This window comes from Convolutriloba macropyga, chromosome 5 (assembly GCF_964194025.1).
Source record: "Convolutriloba macropyga chromosome 5, txConMacr16.3, whole genome shotgun sequence".
In the NCBI taxonomy this organism is placed as follows: domain Eukaryota; kingdom Metazoa; phylum Xenacoelomorpha; order Acoela; family Convolutidae; genus Convolutriloba; species Convolutriloba macropyga.
Genome location: NC_134472.1, coordinates 22,942,238 through 22,963,402, shown reverse-complemented (window position 1 = coordinate 22,963,402; position 21,165 = coordinate 22,942,238). Strand labels below are relative to the sequence as shown.

Below are 21,165 nucleotides of genomic sequence, written 5' to 3'. Positions count from 1 at the left end.
TGTAAAATGGGGACAACCAGTACAGCTAGAGAGGATAACTTGAACCAATTAAAGATCAATTCTCTTACATAAGGGGAAGTACGTAAGGAGGGTTTGATACTATGCCATTCTCCTTAATAGGTTTTGGAAAGTCGCATTCAAACTCAATAAGACAAGAAGAACTTTCAATTAGAGTTCACAGAAACACCAAGACATCTAGACCGTCGACAAAAATTCAAATTGTGTCGGTTTACTTGACATTTCCGATTTGAAAAGAAGATCAATTGAACTGTTTTGTCAAGGCAAAACCCCAACTTATAGTATTTAACCAGGAACGCGTAGCCAGTTCTGTTTTTGAAACACTTTTAAAATCAGTCTTCGGCGTTTTCTAGAATTGCGAGCCGAAGAACTCCAAATTCTAGTTCAGGGCAAGTTTGTGGGATTCCAAGGTAAAAATATTGATTTCTTTGCTGAAGACAGAATTCAAACCAAGTGTGAACTTGACATGAATACCAATACCTTCAGATTTTAATAACCAAAGGTCAAGCTCAATTGTGTTGAAGGCTTTGTTGTTCAATGAAAAAGAAAACTTCTTTCTCTTATTTCTGATTCTTGTTTTTCAGTGAATTCCACTAAGGCGTCGATTGGAATTTTTTGCCCCCAAAAACCAAGTAAAAAATGTTAAAAAGCACCAAACAGATGTTAGTGATCCTGAAAAGCATTTACTAAATATAAATACCTCAGAAAAATTACAATGGTATTGACCTACACTTAGTTGCTTCAACTTTAGAGCCTTGGTTGTGTATTGGAACCAGCTTAGCTCACTCTAGATCAGTTAAGAAATTATTTCTTTGAAAGATCTGTGGAAAAAGTGAGACAAAAACACCGCAATTTTACAATTTTATCTTTTCAGATTCTTAGAACATGATCATCGTCTGAAGAACATTTTTATATATCCCATTTTTTTTATTGTTGACTCAACTTCCTTAGTAGAAGTGCTTCGCAGTAGGGACGAATGATTCGCTTAAATGATACAATGTAAGAAGATGTCTCATAAAGCATTTTCACAGTAGCGCCTATAGAGGCGATTAATTGAGCGAACCTCTCAACAGCCTTTTAGTTTCACAATTTTAATTGGATATAAGTAGAAATCTTAGAATTGGACTATTATTGCATTTGAACAAAATGACATTCTTCATTTATAAAGACTGAAGGATTGCTCCCTTTTACACAAAATGAATTTTCCTTTAACTTAACTTTTTTCAAAGTCTCCTGAGCATTATGAATCTAGCCTATGCAAGTGTAAGTGGTAAGGTTTACTTTTCCTTGCAGAAAATTGGTATATTCATGCAGTAATTTTATTTGACCATTTGTCTGTCACACAGATATTCTCACTGACTCAAACTGAATCAAAAATTATTTTCAGACTTTTTGTTTAATAATAATATTTTCAAGGAGGTGCAATATTCACCGAGAAAAGAAAAATTATACATGCAGAAACACTTCTCGAGTTTGAAAACGCTACTGATAGACACTGTTATTTTGTTTTAAACAGAATTTCCGTTTCAATCTTTAGCAACCCTTGAAATGTTAGCATATGAAACGTCAAGTATTCGATATTAGAATGTGTCAAATTAGTATCAAACTATTGAAAGATGGCAGAAAACAATGAGGCTCGGTAATGTGCGTTCGCATATAATGTTCCGACCCGCTTATCCACAAATTTGGTTTAATTATCTACCAAATGAGGGAGAGATGGAAAGCTTTCAAAAAATCTCACATACAGATCAAAAACAATTGGTCTATGAAAAAGAAATTGCTTTAAATTCAAATCACTTGAAAAGAAAAAATAATGACAAATTACTGGGTCGGTGAGCCCTGCCATTAGTAAGACTACGAGACAAGACAAACAAAAAATCGGAAACTACGACAAACGTTTTCATCCAAGACTCAAAGTCTTCTTCTGCAAAAAACAACACAATAACAAAGTCCAAATAGCGTCAAATAAAACCTAATTTAACAAATTAGTTTGTACTTCCTGACAAAACATGGGATCAGTCCTTGATTAGACTCAGTAACAAGTAGATAAAAAGGATCAAAAACCGTAAACTTAAAAAGAAAGTAGGTTTGTTTTTTTTTGAAAACACATAATTTCAAAATAAGAAAGCCATTAGATATCAACTGAAATTTTAATTGAACTTCAATATGAATATGTAGAGACCTGTCAAAATCCAGAACATGTTGAGAATCTACAAAGATAAACGACAATTGCAGAAGAGAAACACAAAAACTCCCTTAACTTTTGCAAGAAAACGGTGTCAAAACCGCTAATAAATATAATGTATTCTGTTAAAATAAAACAAAACCATTTGCGCGGTTTCCGAACACCAATAATGACATGTGTGACTTCTGAAAAAAAGAATAAATAATTTTTGAGAAAATTTGTTTTTCGAAAAAGTTAATTTCAAAGACATAAAAACATTAGCTATCAACATTTTCATCATTTTCATTTCTTAAAAACCATTGGGATCATAGTTTATACATAAACTGTCAAAGCCTAAATTATTTTTTTTGCGAAAATACGGTATCCAGGCTGTTAGAACAATAAACAATGCGCTAAAAACCTTAGATATTTCTGAATGTAATTGTCTTCAACACCACAAAGTGGTACGGAACCTGTATTTAATGAGACTAGTTAACAAGTATATCAAAGTATACAAAAAGTTGATAAGTAACGACAAAATTCAAAAATTTAATTATTGTTTTGCAAAAAACCGGTACCGAAGCCGTTAAGGCAGTAAGCAAGGTACTAAAAACTTTCGATGTGTTCTCTTTTTTCTTTAATGAACACCAGTATTCAGATATGAGACCGGCAATTAACGAGAATAGGTAGCAAGTAGACAAAACTTCGAGAAAAGTGCAAATATGAAGAACGCGTCTATATATTTTTTATAACATTTCATTTCAAAGTCATGAAAAACTTTGACTATCAACTAAAACTGATAGATAGATTCCTTTCAGCCATTAAGTCTTGCAATTATACAGAATTTATCTTGTGACTACAAAAGGAATGACAAATAAAAAAAAATACAGAAGGATTCGAAATAGTTAAAACCATTATCAGTTCACTAAAAAACCGATGTGTTCAATTAGTCCTCTTTTTAAAGAAAAAAATTATATCTGACCTATCTCTGAAAGATGGGAAAGTTTGATATCTCTAAAACACGGGAAAATATCCAAAAATTAAGAATTATTTTGTGAGATTTCGTTGTATCGAAGCAGAAAAATGATTACTTGAAATTCCAAATCAAATCCCAAAAAACTTCAATCTCTGATAGAGAAGATGGCCTTTTCTTTATTGATTTTCAGCTACAAGTTGACCAAAAGGCAGAAAAATTTAATAGTCCGTTTTCGAGTTTAGGTTTTGTTAAAGTCAAGACAACCGTAAGCTTTTGGACTGAAAAATTAGATAAATTTCCTTAAAATTCTTTCATTATACAATTGTCTTGTCATTAGTTCGCTTTGATCTCAGTATTTCTTTTTGTAATTAACGTGCAAAATGAAAAAAAAAATTAGATAATATTTGAATTAAACAATCGACTGATTACAATTCGCAATTTTTTGGCTTTCAAAAAACAGTGATTACACCAAAAATTACGTTGTTTTTGCCGCTTGTTCAATAGCAACACTTTTGCCGTTTTCCAAATACTCAAATACTATGAATATGGATAATTTGTCGAAAAAAGTCAAAATATCAAAAAATAAATGATTCGTTTTGCATAATTTTTGAGTTAATTTATCAAAAACCCGGCGAAATTTTAATTCAAGCACACCCTCAAAGATTGCACAAGAAAAACTTGCCTTTATGAGAATTGACGAAGATTCTATCAGCAGTTTTTAGGTGTGTTAACCTTGCAAATTTAAATAAAGTGGACTAAAATGTCAAACGTTCACAAAACTTTGAACCTCGGTAACTCTGTGGAAAACAATCAAATTCAAAAAACTCTTTAATTAGAGATTCTACGCTGGAAGGGTTTTCTAATGATGCTGCTCGTATCTCTTTACGAATAATATATCTTTAGGCCAAAATTGAATGAACAAAAAAAAACGTTTGAGTATATAGTTCGTCCCTCACTAAATTGGGTCGGAACAATTATGTCAAAATTCTGGAAGTTTCCAGACAAAAGTGGAAGAACGTTATCCAGCAGTCATCCAAATTTCAGACAGAAAACTGGTAAACTCTTTCTGAATTTCATTAAGGCATGAAACTCAGCCTTCAATGCATTTTCTTGAAACCACATGTAAGTTCCTCCCACTAATCTGTCATTTTTCAGCGATTACTCTATGTTGCAATATATTTATGAACGGAATATCTTCTGTTTGTGATATTGAGCAATTCCAGAAACTTGTCTGCTGTTTTTGGCTTTATTACCATATTCACTATGCTTAAAATTGTTACGAGGGAACACTGCGAAAAATGCAAAAAAAGATATCTATTTTTAGTATGTTACTATATGGCAACACAATTACATCATGCTTACAAATTATTACTTTTAAACGTTTTTAAGCTGAGGAATTATACGGTATTACTGGTATCTATTTTCGCATACATACCTGTATTTAGCTTTATATCTATAAATTGTTGTTCACATTTTTGTCTCTGTTAAGCATTTCAATTAGTCGTACTATTTTAAATGTTTTCATTCATCATGTAATGCGAGACAAAAATTCAAGTGCCGGCAAAAATTTGCTGACCTCAAGATTGAAAATAGTTTTTATCATATCTGAGAAAATAGACAAGAATTAGCAAAACCAAACAGGTACAAAACAAACCGCAAGCTTACTACAAATAATGTACTAAAAAAGTACCATAAGGTCATTTGTAATTTGTCTGCTCATAAAGCTATAAACAGACAACCAAAAACATCATTTTTCCTAAATTCTCGGCCCACTATCATTTTTTCCATTAATTAGCATTCTTCTAACACACAATAAATTTTTATTTTCTTTCTGATTAAGAAAAGAGTTTCCCAAACTTTCAAGAAGTATTTGCGTGTGTCTGCTTATGAGAAATACAAATTCAGCTTTAAAATCACGTTTCATACCAAAAAAAACTGAAGAACAGAAGCATCGGAGTGTTTTAACTGAAGTTGGTTACCTTGCGGGTTCTACGATTCCTACTTTAAGTTACCAGGTTTTGTTCCAAAATGGATTACGGATCACAAATATCTAGAGAAAGTGACGATAGTGGAATACAGAGAGGTGCAAGCGGAGGAGGTGGAAGTATCAGGCGGATTGACAGGTTGATAGAACGATTCCTGCCGCAGTGGAGCGTGAATGTTCCATCTGAATTGGCAGCTCAGTCCTCCGCAGCAAGAGGAAAACGTCGCAGAAAGTTAGCCTGATCAGTTTTCTTTCTCCAATGGGTTCATCGAACTCAGCTTTCAAACACACCTCACGCATAAACACTGACACACGCAAGCACGCACACGACCAATATTTAAAAATGTCTCTTATTGTTCCAGCTCCAATTCGTTCTGCTGTACCATAATTGACAAGAGACGACATGACTCAGTGAGATCCTGTCACTATGACAGCGAGGATGACTGGGACGATGCGATGATGATGGATTACAGCCCAGAGGCAAACGAGGTTGAGGGAATCGAAGATGACACGGGATGTCGACCAGCAGTGGAGTCAGAAATAATTGAGTTGCGGACGGAAAGTGACGGATACTTCTCAGGTTGTCAGAGGGACAGATAAGAAAAAATTTAAATTAAGTTAGTCGGCGTCCAATAGTAGCGAACTAGACTTGTCCGCCGTACAACATAGATAGAAAGAGATACGGATCTGAATTGAAAAAATTGCTGATTCAAACTTGTCTGGCCTGAAAGCCTATTTCAAAAATAAAAATCTTTGATGCAAAATTGAAGTTGCCCTGAACACTGCCTTGCTACTAACGCCCATCATTAAATACGAATCCTTAATTGTCCCTGGAAAGGGTTCAGATTATATCTTAATAGCTTTAATTTTGTGTTAAAGTCATGTAGGGCATCAGTTATGTCACTCATGATCAAAACGTAAACTCGCAATGCAGTTAAAAACTAACCTAAGTTTGTAAAAGAGATAAAGTCACGGATAAAAAAGCAGCTGAGCAAAGGACTAAACACAAATCAAATCCGCTTTTCGAAAGCACTTCCAGGTTTAGACCCCGACTTATAAAAAGACCATGCTCGGCCAAAAACTAGTACGAAAATACAATGCTCGACTAAAACAGCCCATGGAAAAATTTTTGCTCAAATTAAGCGATCAACTTGACTTTAACTCGACAAAATTATTGACTTAAACTCAAACCAAATTTGATGCCCCACTTTATCTCGACCCAAACTGCTCAAGTTGGACCCAAAATTGTACAGGCAAGCTGCAAATTGGCAAGTGCATATGATGTAGTCAACGGATATGGCCGTTCATTTGTTCCAATGTATCTGACGTTTTATTGAAAAATGAACTGTGCTAATGTAAATACGTAAAAAACGTATTTTAAAATCATGTGAACTGATTTATGACACATTAAATCATTGCTAAGGAGACGTCGATTGTTAGTTTTGCTAACTAGTTCCATTCAGGTGAAAAAATTCGCAATTCAGCCCACTTGAGAAAAAAATTGTAAAAAAAAACTAAATTTTTATCGACAAAATTCTCACTGCTTTTGAAGTTCAAATGGATAACTTGGTGTTACTATTAGACGCTTACAAATTCACAGAAAGAAAGACTTGACCAATGAAAAGAACGTGCTCGATTCCAATTTGTAATGAAAAAATCTCGTCTGGACCCAGGAAAAAACTTTACCCCAATTCCATAATTGCCGGACCTTGTATATGTCAGTACTGAACCCCGCGTCTAGAATTTTACAGCTTTTTTATAGGCGAGGTCCAAATTTGGGTTGTGGCGTGAAATATTGCCGGTGCACGAAAAGAAAGACACAGCAAGACAAGTCCAAATATATAGTTCAGGAAATACAACAAACCAAAAGTTGACAACAAACCTAATTAGCAGTGTGCCATTTGGCAGTCAGCAGAAATTTTAATAGTATTCCACAAATGTCTTCGAGAACAAGTGCATTTAAAATTATTATAACTTTTAACAAAAACTTTTAACCATGAACAAAAATTTATGACAGAGTAGAGTGCACATAACGATATTATGAAACTATAAAAGGACCACGTAAATAAAATCAACGTTTTATGGATCACTTAGATGTCATTCTTTCAAAAGAATTGGTTGAAAAGAAAACTCATTAACAAAAAACAAATCAATAAATCCAATTAGTGATAAAACAATCAGACGGTCCACAAAGAGGACAAAACACCAAAGTCATTTTTAAAAAAAAAATGTAGTCAAAGTAGCCAGTAAAAACGGCAATTAGGCGTCATAGAGAACCAAAGACAACTGCCATTAACAAGACTAAAAATTGGGACATGAAACAGAGGGATAAAAACTTTAAAGCTAAGAACGTCAATCGTTTTTGAGGACAAATAATGTCTAAAAATTTAGATGTGAATTCAAACAAAACAAAAAAATTATTATGCTTCACCAGAGAACTAAGGAGACCTTCCAAAATTGAGCGGAAAAGGTAGAACAACAATATGTAATACAACACCGGACAAAATTCCAACAAAAAACACTTGATTTTCTTGGAAACAAAATGTGTTCAATTTGCTGAAATACTGGATAATAAATTAAACTATTAAACAATTTCAATTACAAAACCCATTATAGAACCAATAAGACCTGTCATTGAGCAGACCCAGAGACACGAAAACACAAAAATTAAAAGATTGCGCAAAATTCGTGGGATAAAAAGATTAAAAAAAAGAAATAGTGCCTAAGACATTTGAAACTATAGGTGCAATTTGAAAACATCAGAGGTTACAACTAAACATTATAACACACAAACGACCTCTTAAAAAAGAACAATTAAAAAAGAAGTTCAATTGCCCTGCGCAAAAAAGCGTGCAGAAACATAAAATACATTCAAACATAGTCTTCTAACTCAACTTTAAAAGCAGTTTGAAAGGTCACGCTTGAAAACTACGTGCAACCACCAAATGATTTCGATTGTTTTGTTGCGCTGCCTTTTTTTAAGATCTGTTCACATTTCATCTTTTGATGTCAATGAGAAGGCAAAATGTAGCAATTATTATAGTTACGCTAGAGTAGTGAACAGAAACATTTGTTCGTTAGTTTCACAGCGTAATTTTACTCAAATTACTTTTAAATTGGAATGAATATGTGGTGTTTGAACAAAATTTCAGATTTTGGGAAAGAATTGTTTTCGAGAAAAAATTGTTTTTCACGTGCCGCTATTCAATGCTGTTTTTATTCCTTCTCTCGAGTGCTACTAAAACGTTACAGCTGTGATCAAATTGGGTGTTTGCAAATGCTCGTATCCCCGAACCAGTAGCTAATGTTTTTATTGACTTGGGAATCATTTTTCGTCAGAGTATTAGTGATTTTGGTATTTGAAATGCTTGAGGTATTTTTCTTTTGTCGTAGTATTTACTCTCGTAAATTGCAGTTAATTTACTCTCGTAAATAAGTGGATCTAATTAACCGTTTCAGCTTTTACTTGAAAGCTTTTGGCTTTAACGCTAAATGTTCTCAAAAAAGATTAGTGAAATTTTGTAATTTGTCTGTGTATCTCGTTTTGTTTATGGGGACTTAAATTAGTTTCACTTTTGGCAGGTCTAAACAGTTGTTAATGAGCCGTTGATGAAACTATCCACTGATCTGAGATCTTAGCTAGTGAATTTTATAACTTTGACACTTTTATCTTCAAATCTGTCCACGAATATTAGAGTTTCGCTTGTATTTGTTGTTTTTAGCTTTTATTTTTGATGAATTAGTCTCCAATAGTCATTGAAATGTTGTATTGAATTTAAAAATCTATCTCTGACTTGTTCTTTTTTGTCCTTTTTTGATCTAACGGAATTTCGAAAGTTGATGCAATTAATTTCTAAATTTATTCTGTTTCGCCTTTTTGTGTCAATTTTTTTAGGCTTTTTATCTCTGATTTATTATGCTAGGTTTGTTGTATGATATAAGCATTCTACAGATGCATAAATTCAATTTTTATAAAACGTGTTTTTATTGTTGATGAGTTTTACATTATTTTATGGAAAAATAATTATTTCAAGTTGTTTTCAGTTTTTATTCATTTTTGAGCCTTTAGAAACAGGCAAGAGCCTTTGTTGACAGACAAAGTCTGATGTTTCTGGGGAACGTTGATGTCTAAGTCATAAGTTATTTCAATTTTTTGGATTGCAATTCAGGAGTTGTCCTGATGTTTTTGTTAAATCTTTCAGTACAGCAGCGTGACTGAAGTAATGCTTCTAATTTCATTTCTCATTGACAATAGAAAGTTATAAAAAAGTCTCAGAGATGAAAAGACAGCACCTCAATACATATCAAAATCGTTCAGTTCTGAACACGGCAGGACGAGTGCTGCATTACAATTCAGGCAAATTAGGAAAATGGATCACTCGAAAACCTCTTATCAGCAGAAGAATTGACCAATAAATTTCGTACAATTCAAATTCTTGCAAAAATAGAATTTGAATTGTAGATGCTTTTTTTGCTAAGGTATGAAAAGCGAGACTTTCACTGAAAACATGAGATTCTATAACTCGGCAGCTAACAAAACTCCTATTTAACACAAGAGACAAGCGAAAAAAAAACTTACAAAGCTAATAATACTAAAAATTTTACAGAAAAATTTGAAAAATTGCAGAATTGACAATGGTCAGAGGAAAAATATACCGTTTGAAAAAATGCTTCAAAAAGACCAACATGACTAAATTAATTGATACGAACTTCGTTTGAGCGAAATTGGAAACATTTTAAACATGATTTTATAATAAGTTGGTCTAAATTTTGCTCATCTCTATAGTGTGGCCAACCTTCCTGAAACAATTTAAAATATGTTGTTACAGTAATTGTCACAGAGGAACCGCGTCAAATTCAGATCACTAAACACCCAGACAGCCTGATCGACTTCCGCGACATCACAGTCGACTTCCCAATTTTCAGCGTGGTGGGAAGTCGCACAGTAAACTTCGAAGTGGTTTTTCCTCAAAACTCCCGGTTATCCTCAGGTTGTTATTTGGTCACACCCGTTGTTTACATCTCTCAGAAATCTCACCGACCATTTTTGAGGAAAGTGAAAGTGACTTTGCCTCTTAATGATCATTTTGTAGCAAAAAGCAATGTTGTGGAATCGAATGTGTTGAACAAACAGTTGAAGTTTGTGAACAACGACTTCTGTGTTGTAATACGATCACACACTTTCTCGCCGGTGGCTGTTAAACAGTCAGTCAGAAATGCCGTAAGTGCTATATCATTGTCGAGTCCAGCGCGCACTTATACGTCGCAAAAACCCTGAGTTTCTTTTTAGCGGCCAACCCGCTTATGAATTTTGTCTGATCATGGTAAAAATCGAGTTTTGATCTGTCAAGTACAATATCATGATTTAAAAAGTTTTTCTGAATTTATCCTGCTCGTAAAAACGTATAAATGGACTGCAAATGTATTGATTCAAAACTGATTTTCTGAGTTAATATGAGAATGTAAAGATTCATGGCCGAATTGTGCTGGGATTAGGGTCCGGGTAGCTACTTTTGTCTCAGAGTACTTTGAAGATGGAAGATTCTTTCCCCAGAGTTGCGAGTCTTTCACATGATAGCGCCCCAATTCAGCTTGGTGAACATAGAGCAGCGTATGTGGGCACGGGAGGAGGCTATATTGGGAAGACTCCTAGGATCTTTTACGTTTGTCCCCCCCCCCCCCCAGCTTAGTGGGTGCATATTACTTACACCCCCAGACGCACGTGCCATATTTCTATAGAATGATTTACTATGTAATTGCAAGTGCTTTGTAAGTGGGGGAGCATAACGTACTGGGTGGGGGGGGGGGGGGGGGGCACACACGCAAAAGATCCGGCAAAAGGTACAAAATTGGAGTTAAATTTAGAAGTATAAGAATGCTTCAGGCATTTGAACTTCTGGCTATTAACGTAAGAACTTTTGGCACAACAGATTTTTTCTTCATTTTCAAACTTCCCACTGCCTTTTTAAACCCTGTTCCAGGCTACCCATGTACTCCAATGTGTGGACTCTTTTGACGAGGAAAAACTTTTCGACCCTTCCAAGTTCTACTTCCTAATGAGGCAGGTAGGAGGGGGGCCAGAGTCAGACGGGAAGCACCGTCTACATTTTTCATGTCAACAATTCACAGATTGGAGAGACCATGACATGTACAGGTGGAGAGAAAACTGGCATTTTTCACCGCTTAATCTGCCACATGCTGCCCGATCAGTGAAAGTCAAAATTAAAGGTTAGTTATGCAATACTGCTTCCTCCCGTCCTTACCTCCCCGCGTGAATAAAATTATTCATTTTGAAAATCGTGTGTGTGTGTGTTTGGGAGGGGGGTATGACAAAAATAATGCATGTTTTGCTCTGACTAGAGTTATATAGCCTCATAGGATGCGTTATGGGGGGAGGGGGGGGGCAGATTTCAATTCATGCAAAGAAAGAAACGACTTTCCTTTCTGTCGTCTCATACAACTCTATCCTAGCTTTCGCACAAAACTAGCCAAGTTATCACATCGACAAATCTTGATGCGATTTTCAAAAACTGAAAAGGAATTTTAATTTTTAGTGCCTGGTCTGCTAAAAATGAAGAAAAAGTTTTCAGTGGAATTTCCCCTACAGCAGCAAAATTCAGCAGTGGAATCTATGCAGAATGGTCTTCACCCTGAAGGGCAAAGAAATGAAGAACCTCATCGCGAACGCTCGCAGGCTGCTTTACAATCAGGTAATATTATCGTCTATTAATAAGTTTAAATGGTACCAAATTTTACGAGATCTCAACATTTTTTGAATTTTTGAGTTGACAACACTTTTAAGTCCTCAACCACTCCAGTATCATATTGGCATCATTTTCTATCCAAAGTGACGGAAGCACCCCCCTAGTGATGAGCGAATTCAAATCTTGTAAGATTATTCAAAACTTGCAAGATTTTTGAAAGAATCTTGCAAGATATCAATCAAGGCAAAAAAACAAATCAGGTTACTGTTGTTGTAGAAAACACCTTTGAAGCAAATTATTGTTGATTAAACAAGTTACAAAACCAATATCAATGGAAAAAATATTAGTCCGGATTCAAAATTTTGCAACAATCTTGAAAGTTTTTAAATTCTGAATTCTTTTTATTATATTTGGTAGCTAAAACTAACTGAAAACCAAATGAATTGACTTTTACAGGAATTCCGAGCAGCAGAACTGATTATAACAGACTTTCCAAATTACCTTCTAAATGTAAAATCTTGCAAGAATCTTGCTAGTTTCTTGTAAGATTTCAAATTCAAATACGATTTTCCAACAAAGAACTAGAAACATCTCGAGCCATCCAAAACCCTCTTTTTTAACTTCAATTTAGCTAATAAACGACGAAAACAACCACTTTCAACCTTTTTCTCAATTTTTTTATCAAACGAATTACAAAAGAGGCATTAAGTTTCTAAAATAACGGAAATATTTGTGCTCAAATGATGTGCATTCCATGCCTGCTGAATGATAGAGGAGTTATTTTACATGATCTCTAATTTAACCTTTTCCGGTAGCTGAAGAGAACATGCAACTGCCACCAATGCATGAAAAAAGATACCGGTTCAATTCAGACACTTTAACGACAGACGAGATGACAAAACCCACTCTTCAATTTCAATACCTGTCTTTTAAACGATTTTTCCCAATTTTATCACGCGACTATCTTAAAAATTTGGCCACTGGCCAATTTACGTATCTTTCTAAGGAAGCTGTAGTTGAATTTTTGACTATAATTGGAGCGAACTGGAGTGAATTTTTAACCCACGAACTTGGTATTATGGATGATTATCTTCGCGATTTTGTGATCAAAGATGTCCTCGACGCTGTCAGTGACCTTTTAGAGGTCACTGTTGAAAATCGTTCAAGTGCAAGTACACTCAAGTCAGGATTCGCTGAATATGAGCAAATGTTTTTGCAAAAATTTACTGCGTTGGAAACTTTCGCTACCAGGGATTTGAAGGAAGACGACCCAAAGGAGCGAATTTTACTTTTATGCAGAAAGGCATTAAGGCAAATTCCAACAAACAGGATTACAAAAACTGCTAAATTGAAAATTATGCAGACGTTCCATCTCGATTTCGAAAACAAGGGCTTGACGGACATGAACAAAGACGGAATGGCTGAAATACTATTATGTGTGGAAAACAAAAAGCTCTTTGATATTCTCTCCTCATGTCTTTCGGAAAGAAAATATTGTCCAGACGTTGATATCGAACATTTTTCAGCTATTCGGCGCACTTTTGGCGACGATATTGTCGTTCCTGAAGGAGATGACAATTTATAATAGTGACGCATATCTTTGCTCTAACATATTTGGTTCTACGTGTTTGTGATCACTAATATATTGAAAACAATGCTAAAATTAACTAAAAAACATAGCAGCACAAGTTCTGAGAAACAAAAATCTGTTGAAATTATTATCAGCTCTTTTACTTGAAGTCCTTTAAAGTCACCGGACGCATTTCTAATGAACAAAAAAATCCGAAAACTTATCCTTTTCCAGCGGTCTTAACATCTAAGGCTGAAAGAAATTTCAAACTGAATGAACAATTATGTTACGCACAGATTTTAGAAAGTTAATATAGAGAAAAACTTGGTTGTTCGAAAACAAATGTCAGGCAACCAAATTGTAGCTATTTAAATGTTTCATAATGCGGTTTTTGAGCAGGAAGTAGTACAATTCACAGAGTTGTCTCTGAAGCGTGGAATCCATTTTAACAGTCTATTAATCTTGAGTTTCCAAATCAATCTTAAGTTATCAAGAAATAAAGCCTAAATAAAGATGTTAATTGAATTCAGCTGGTTTTATTTAGTCTCAATAAGTGTTTGGAGATAAAGATAGTTTCAAGTTTTCAGAGATATTTTTATCTACTGATCTCCGTTAGGATGGTTATCCGGCGTTATCGTCCTTGGCAGTTCTCCATAACCAGTTTGTATGTTTAATGGTGTTCTCCGAGTAGTTACAAAAAAAATATTGACAACTGATTTACCAGTATAATTACTTCATCAAGTATTTGACTTCTTCCTCAGTTTTACCAATTGAACAAATTTATCTTAACGGAAGACAAAAAAGAAAATCTTCAGGTGACTGCTTCTCAAGGTACATAAAAAAGAAAGGGTTACAAAAATGATCTTGTCATCCGATTGCTTTAGATAAACATTATCAAAACACGGCATGGTCCCCAAAAAAACAAATTTACGAAATATCAGCAGTTGATAAGGATATATCAAGTTTGAATGAAGGGAACGAAATAAGCACCAGACACTACCATATTTTATCAGAGCTTTCGTCGAAAAACTATACTGTAACAAAAAAAAACATAACTAAAATTTCAAAGGTTATATGAGCATGAGAATACATTTCAATGAAATTTGCTCCAATCACTTTTTCATCATCTTAAAAAACAAAAAGAAGTCAACAAAAAAACCGGGATTGTTTTGATATAAAACTTATAAATGATTACAATTGGAAGCAATGTTGAAGATTGAAAGCTAAAGAAGGATTAAACGATTTAAACTAAAGGGCTAATTTGATTAAGAATAGTGAAAGAACCAAAAGACCGGATAGGTGAAAATAACACAAAAGTCGAACTAAAGGACTGAAGACATGTGTTAAGGAGACCAAAATTTGGAAAGCAAATGAACGGTTTTACGTATAAAAACAAAACATGTCATGTAAATCATGAGGTGAGTAAAACATCACCTAAAGAAGACTTTCCCTAAAAATTGAAGGCAGATATTTCATAGATAGAGTGTTTTAGATAATATTATTGTTCGTTTTGACTCGTTCCATCCGGTTGAGCGAGAATGTCGCTGAACGGGGATACGATTGTCTCCGTGTCTTGAACACGTTTGTTAAACAAAAACTGAACTGTCAAAATTTGTTTCTGGTTAAATTTCATAAAGATCCTTTGACATAGCACTGAAATGTTATAGCTAAAACTATTTGGAGCTTTGCACATTGGCGCGTATATATAAACCCTGAATACTGTAGATCCGTATTTCAAAAAAATGAAGCAGTGTTTACAACAAATTAGGTCAGTCGTTTTAGCGTACTGACAAAGTGGTCGGTAATAATCTCACAAAAGTTTTAATTATTTGGATATGAGCTATTTTGCTGAATTCAATCTTTTCTGGTAGCTCCAAGTTTGTTAAAGCAACCTTCTTTGTATATTTTTGTGTACTGATCATATGTTGAAGAGTTACTGATGTTGTGTGTTTTGATTCAAAGAAGGCTTTCATTCGCTCGAGTAGTGTCTGCTATCGAAAATGATTTTCGTAATGACATGCGGTCAATAACTTTTCTTTCTATTATTTCGCTGAAAATTGAAATTTAATTTCCTTTTATTTCGCGTTGTAAGGATTCAGAGGAGTTTGCTGAGGCATAGGGTTCCAGTTGGTTGATATTTGTTGAACCAGGTCTGGCTTAAAACTAGTGATGCGGCCAAAAGTAGAAGGTCGTTTTCGACTTTTAAAATTGATGTCACAATTTTAGGTCATAGTAAGAAAATTAAATCAGTGATTGTTATTGCCATATAGAGAGAAGTTGAAGCATTTTTCGGCTATCGGAAAATAATTAATTGTGAGAAATTGGTCCGAAAGAGATTCGAAAAAAAAAATCTGGTTGTTTTTGAGGACTGTTCCTTAGATGTGGTGCTCAGAAGAGAACTTATAGGAGGTGGCTTTCTTATAGCTTGAAGAGAACATAACTTGATAGATTTCGACCAATCTTTATTGATTTTTGTGCTGTTTTTCGATTGATTGGCATATTATTTAAAATCTATTTGGTACGGGAGTACATATTTAAATGAAGAGCGTATGTTACTGTTGGTGCGTAATTTTTTCTTTATTGATCTGTTTACAGGGTTTTTCAGATCACCATTTGCCTCAATATCTCTGTGTTTCAAATCAATACCAGCAGTTGTAAGAATGGTACAAGCAGGGCAATTGTCCACTGGTACAGCTTGTCAAACCTGCCCGCAACAAAAGGCTACATAAACAAGGCGGCTCGTTAATGTGCGTTCGCACATGATGTTCCGACCCGAGCTCATCTACATTTTTGACAATTGTCAACCAAATGAAGAGATAACAAAAATAGATGTTTGAGTTTAAAACAATCATTACACAGCAACAGACTACGAGACAATAAAAAAAAACAAACAACAAAATTAGCAAGAACAAAAATTTCACAGCAAAAACTAAAATCTAAATTTAAAAGCACATAGTAACAACGTCAAAATGCAGTCAGATAAAACCCTAACTACTCGCATTTACTTTCTCCTAACTGTGGATAGAAAGTATTCTTAATGAGACTATGTAGCATGTCAACTAAGACAACGATCAATGAGGCAAAACTCAAAAATTAATCAACATTTTTTAAACCAAGAAATTTGAAAAGTCTTAAAAATCATTAGCTTTAAACTAAATAATTTTTGATAAATAACTAAAAAGTTATTACAAAACCAAAAGGAACTGTCTTTGGGTAGACTAAGCCATAGAAACGAACTATAGAAAAACTAAAAAAATTACAAACGATTTGCGAAAACACAAACTATTGCTACCATTAAAACCATTAGCTATTATCTGAATATAATGTATTTTTAATTGAATCCTCATTTCTAATAATTCGGTTGAAGTAATTATACTGAGAGGTTAAATAAACTGATTTGGGCCACATTTGAAAACCATTGGGATATGTTACTACGCGATTGTTCAGAAAGAAGAGAAAAAAACGCAAAAAATGAGCACTCAAAAAACGTTTATAAAAGCATATTGTCCAACAAACAAAGCATCGGTGACAATTAATATCAGTAGATATATTGTTTTTTGAAACAAAAGAAATTGGATGTGACCTCTCATTGATGAAAATAAGTTACAATTTGACGAAAAGAACAAAAACTGAAAAGTTTGAATGTTATTTAAAAATTTAGGTCATTAACTTTAAGGATAAAGGCTACGAACTGACTGCTTCGGGTAACATCATTAATTCAATCCTCAATTACAAGTTTAAGAGACTTGTCAGCAATTTACGGCTACCTAAAAAACCAAAACAGGCAAAAACAGCTATTTCAAGAAAAAAATTGAACGAGAAAAGTGTCGAAGGCATTAAAAATTGACCTTTCACAGAAAACCTTTCTATGTTCAAATAATTTTTTAACAGAAATGGGATTCTTCTTTTTTATCAATGTAATCTCAAGCAATCAACTATGAACAAATACATTAGAGCCACGATAATTTTGAGAAAACTCGTAGTATCAACGCAATTTAATTCATAAGCTTTCAACAGAATCCACTAAATACAAGAAATTATGACTCCATAGGACAACAAGTTTGTGTGTCGTTCAAACTTCATCCAAAAGACCTTACAACAAGTTATTGACGATGAAAACAACAACAAAGACAGGCAAAAACCAAAAAATCAGTAGAAAAGTGCCAGAAGAAAGTGTCGAAGCAATTTAAACCATAAGCATTTCTCTGAAACATTTTTTTATAATCGGTTGAAAGTCTTCCCTAAACCAATGGGAACTACCAGTAATAGCATATGATAAGATTTCAAAATAATCCAAAAAAAACGTACCCGAAAATTTAAAAAAAATATATGAAAACTAATGGCATTGAAGATTAAAAACTAATAGGTAGAAAATGAAGCCACTAACTAGATTATTTTTAACTGGATTAGAAATAAAAAACCTGTAATCACTAAGGCTGACTAACAGTTCACGAAAAAAATTTTAGGATTGGTTAATGTTAAAAAAATTTCGAAAAAGTAATTTTTAAAGTCTTAATAGGCTTTAAACTCAAAAGCTTTCAACGGAGGTCAATAACTAAGTTCAGAAGTAACACGATGGCGCAAAAAAAAAGTTTTTCATGCATACATAATCAAGAAGTTATCACAATAAGTCTTAAGACTATGAAAACAACAACAAAAACCAGCGAAAACCAAAATTCAGTAGAAAAGTGCGAGAAAATTTTGAAGACATTTAAACCATTAGCTTTTCTCTGAAAACTTTATCTGTGATCCACTGAAAGTCTTCAATAAGCCAATGGAATTAGAATAATGTTTGGATAATGTGCATATTATTTGGATAATATGATAAGAGTTCAAAAGTAACCAATAAAACGAAAATATCAAAATTTAAAAAAATTGAATTCTTTTGTCACTGAATTGATTAAACCAAAAGTTAAAGATAAAACCCGTAAACAGATTAATTTCAGTTGCAGTAGAAAAGAATTGGGTTCTGTCAAAACTGATACTGACTAACAGTTCACGAAAACGAAGATTGGTTAATGTTCAAGAAAATTTTCAAATAATTACCTTTAAATTCTTAACAGCCATTAAATTCAAAAGATTTTGACGGAAGTCAAGAAATACCTTCAAATATGCCTCAATGGGAGTATAGAGATGTTTGTCATGCATAGGTGATCAATATGACAACACAACAAATGTTATGACTATGAAAACAACAACAACAAAAACAGTCAAAAACCAAAAATGCGAGAAAAGGTCGAAGCCATTTAAACCGTAAGCTTTTCTCTGAAAACTTTATCTGTGATCCACTGAAAGTTTTATTTAAGCCAATAGGAGTAGTCAAAATTAGGATAATGTGATGAGATTTTCAAAAGTAACGAATAATACGGAAATATCCAAAAAAATTTTAAAATTTTTTGAAGTCTTGTGTCATTGAAGTCATATAACTAAAAATTAGAAGATAAAACTGCTAGCCATATCAAATTTGGTTACAGTAGGACGAAAGAGGGTGCCGTCATTGCAGAGACTGACTTACAATTCACGATAATAAGTTAACGATTGGTTAATAATGAAAAAATTTTACGAAAAATTATTTTTAATGTCTTAACAGCTATTAGCTCTCCTCTCAAAGCACTAGATATGTTCAATTAAATCTCATTACGGAAAATATTGCACTGTTAGTCAATGAGTCCATGCCACAAGACTCCAAAAAATTAGTAAAACCTGAAAATTCAAAATTTCTGTTAAAATCGAGAAAACTCGGAGTCGAAGCCAAAAAAAACATGAGCAATTCCTTAAAAAGAATTTTTTTTGTTTACTGGGCTTCATTTGACTGTAAGGGAGGTTTGTTATTGACGGAACCTCGATATGAAAAATGACTAGTCTCTAGGTGACTTAAAAAAACAAAAAAACTGAAAAGTTTTGCAAAAAGAGCTCTCAAACAGAATTCGATTTTTTTTGATAGTGTGATACCAGAACTAGTCATGTTATTCCCTATGATAGCCAGAACTTCCCTATGAAACCAGAACTAGTCATTTTATTGCCTTCAGTCTATTAGGAACACACAATTGGTTCATTTTGTTGCATGAAATGTAAATTTGAAGTACTATTTTTGGTAGAAAGTATCTTAATTTGAAGAAAATTTACACTAAATGTGAACAAACTCATGCCAAATATCCCGTGTTCACACAAAACTTCGATCCGCGATAACTCCTCGAAAAAAAACGAAATTTAAAAAAAAACTTTTTAATTTTGAATTCTACGCTGGAACAGCTTTTCAATGATACCACTCACATTTCTCTGCGATGAATATATCGATCGGCCAAAATTGACTGAACAAAAAAAACCCATTTGAGTATATAGTTCCTCCCCCCCCCCACAAGTGGGGTCGGAACAAATATATGGTGGAGGAAGGGGAAATTTGAGTGTCGGCATAGCAGTCAGCGTAGTAATATTAGCCATATTGATATTATTACGCCATGTTCGAGTAGGCAATGAAAACATGGAGACATATGAGATTGAGGCGAAAAGGGGACCATAAAAACGAAATCAAGTAATTGGATTAACAGACTTATAACTGGTTTTCTATATCTGGTATTAACTTTTTTATAGATTGTGAGCCGAACTAATATGAACTTCCTCACAATTGGGCCCATTGTCCTACAATATAATACTATACCACTCAACAATGATACAGAGGAAAGACAGTTTTGTTGGTTAATGGAGACAAAAGGATAGGTAGAAAAGGGGAAATGAGAGTTTATAACCTACCAAGGATGGTTTGACGCTTAAAGTATTTTCAAAATAATTTAATTGTTGAGGTCACTCGTTTGTTGTTATCCTTGTTTGGTAGGGATTATCAGCGTGGAAATTGGAGTAGAGTTTGCATCAATTTACAAGCTAGAAGTTGCAAACTAGTAAGTGGCCGATTTTCTATCATCTAGTTGTTTATTCTTGAAAAACCTTTTAAATCGTCACCAATTAGTTCAGTTATACTACCAATCCAGTCAAAAATTTTTGTCAAAATAAATGTAACCGAATATAAAGGAATCAAAATACGATTTATTTATTATGTCTGGTTTTGTTCTCTGCTGGAAGTTGTCAATTCATGTCCGTTATTCGGAAAATATATAGTTTTGAACTCTTACAATTGAAACGAATCTACGTAACGAATTTACGAGAAAATAGATTAAAAAAATATTCTTTTAACTTTTCCGATGTATCCTTCAATTTGATTACTGACATTTGGTATTTTAATTAAATCACGCAGGTAGATTATTTAATTTGGTGAGTCAGTAGAGTCGAGTGAAATAGAGAAAGTAAGTTTTGAGTCAACCAAGCAGACGTTGACGATTGCCGTGCTAACGAAGATAGCAATCTTTTTCGTTTCGTTCCAAACAAGCTGTTCTTTCTATTGTTTTGTTAAATTCCTCATAAGTGATCAATTCAAATGATCGTTGTCAAATAGGACCTAAAATTTTTTTAGGGTAGGATTTTGCTGGAAATTAGGAAAAATGTTTGAAACCTCAAATAAACAGATTTGCATGTCTTTTTTGAAGTAAGACTACATACAAGACTGTTATTGAATTTCCGTTTTTTTTTCTTAAGTTACCTTTCCATTAATTATGTTCCTGAATGTCATTTAAAAAACCAGTTCCAATAAATTAGTTCAAATTCACACACAAAATAGTGGAGGATTGCAATGATGAGTGTTAGAAATTATAGCCATTTAGCGCAAAAACGAAGTGAAATTATATCCATCCTAACTCT

At 33.6% G+C, this 21,165-nt stretch overlaps 3 protein-coding genes across 3 annotated transcripts in view; 1 reads left to right on the top strand and 2 right to left on the bottom strand.

Moving 5' to 3' along the window:
• LOC142339245 (T-complex protein 1 subunit theta-like) overlaps positions 1-21,165 on the bottom strand; it is a 300,794-nt gene that overhangs the window by 246,372 nt on the left and 33,257 nt on the right. The window lies entirely within an intron of this gene.
• LOC142339249 (transmembrane protein 203-like) overlaps positions 1-21,165 on the bottom strand; it is a 179,986-nt gene that overhangs the window by 125,564 nt on the left and 33,257 nt on the right. The window lies entirely within an intron of this gene.
• LOC142339238 (uncharacterized) lies at positions 4,638-13,945 on the top strand. Its single transcript, XM_075389099.1, has 6 exons — positions 4,638-5,374; positions 5,505-5,722; positions 9,972-10,363; positions 11,124-11,370; positions 11,697-11,852; positions 12,662-13,945. The coding sequence occupies exons 1-6, from the start codon at positions 5,187-5,189 to the stop codon at positions 13,429-13,431; spliced, it is 1,971 nt and encodes a 656-aa protein (XP_075245214.1). The 5' UTR covers positions 4,638-5,186; the 3' UTR covers positions 13,432-13,945.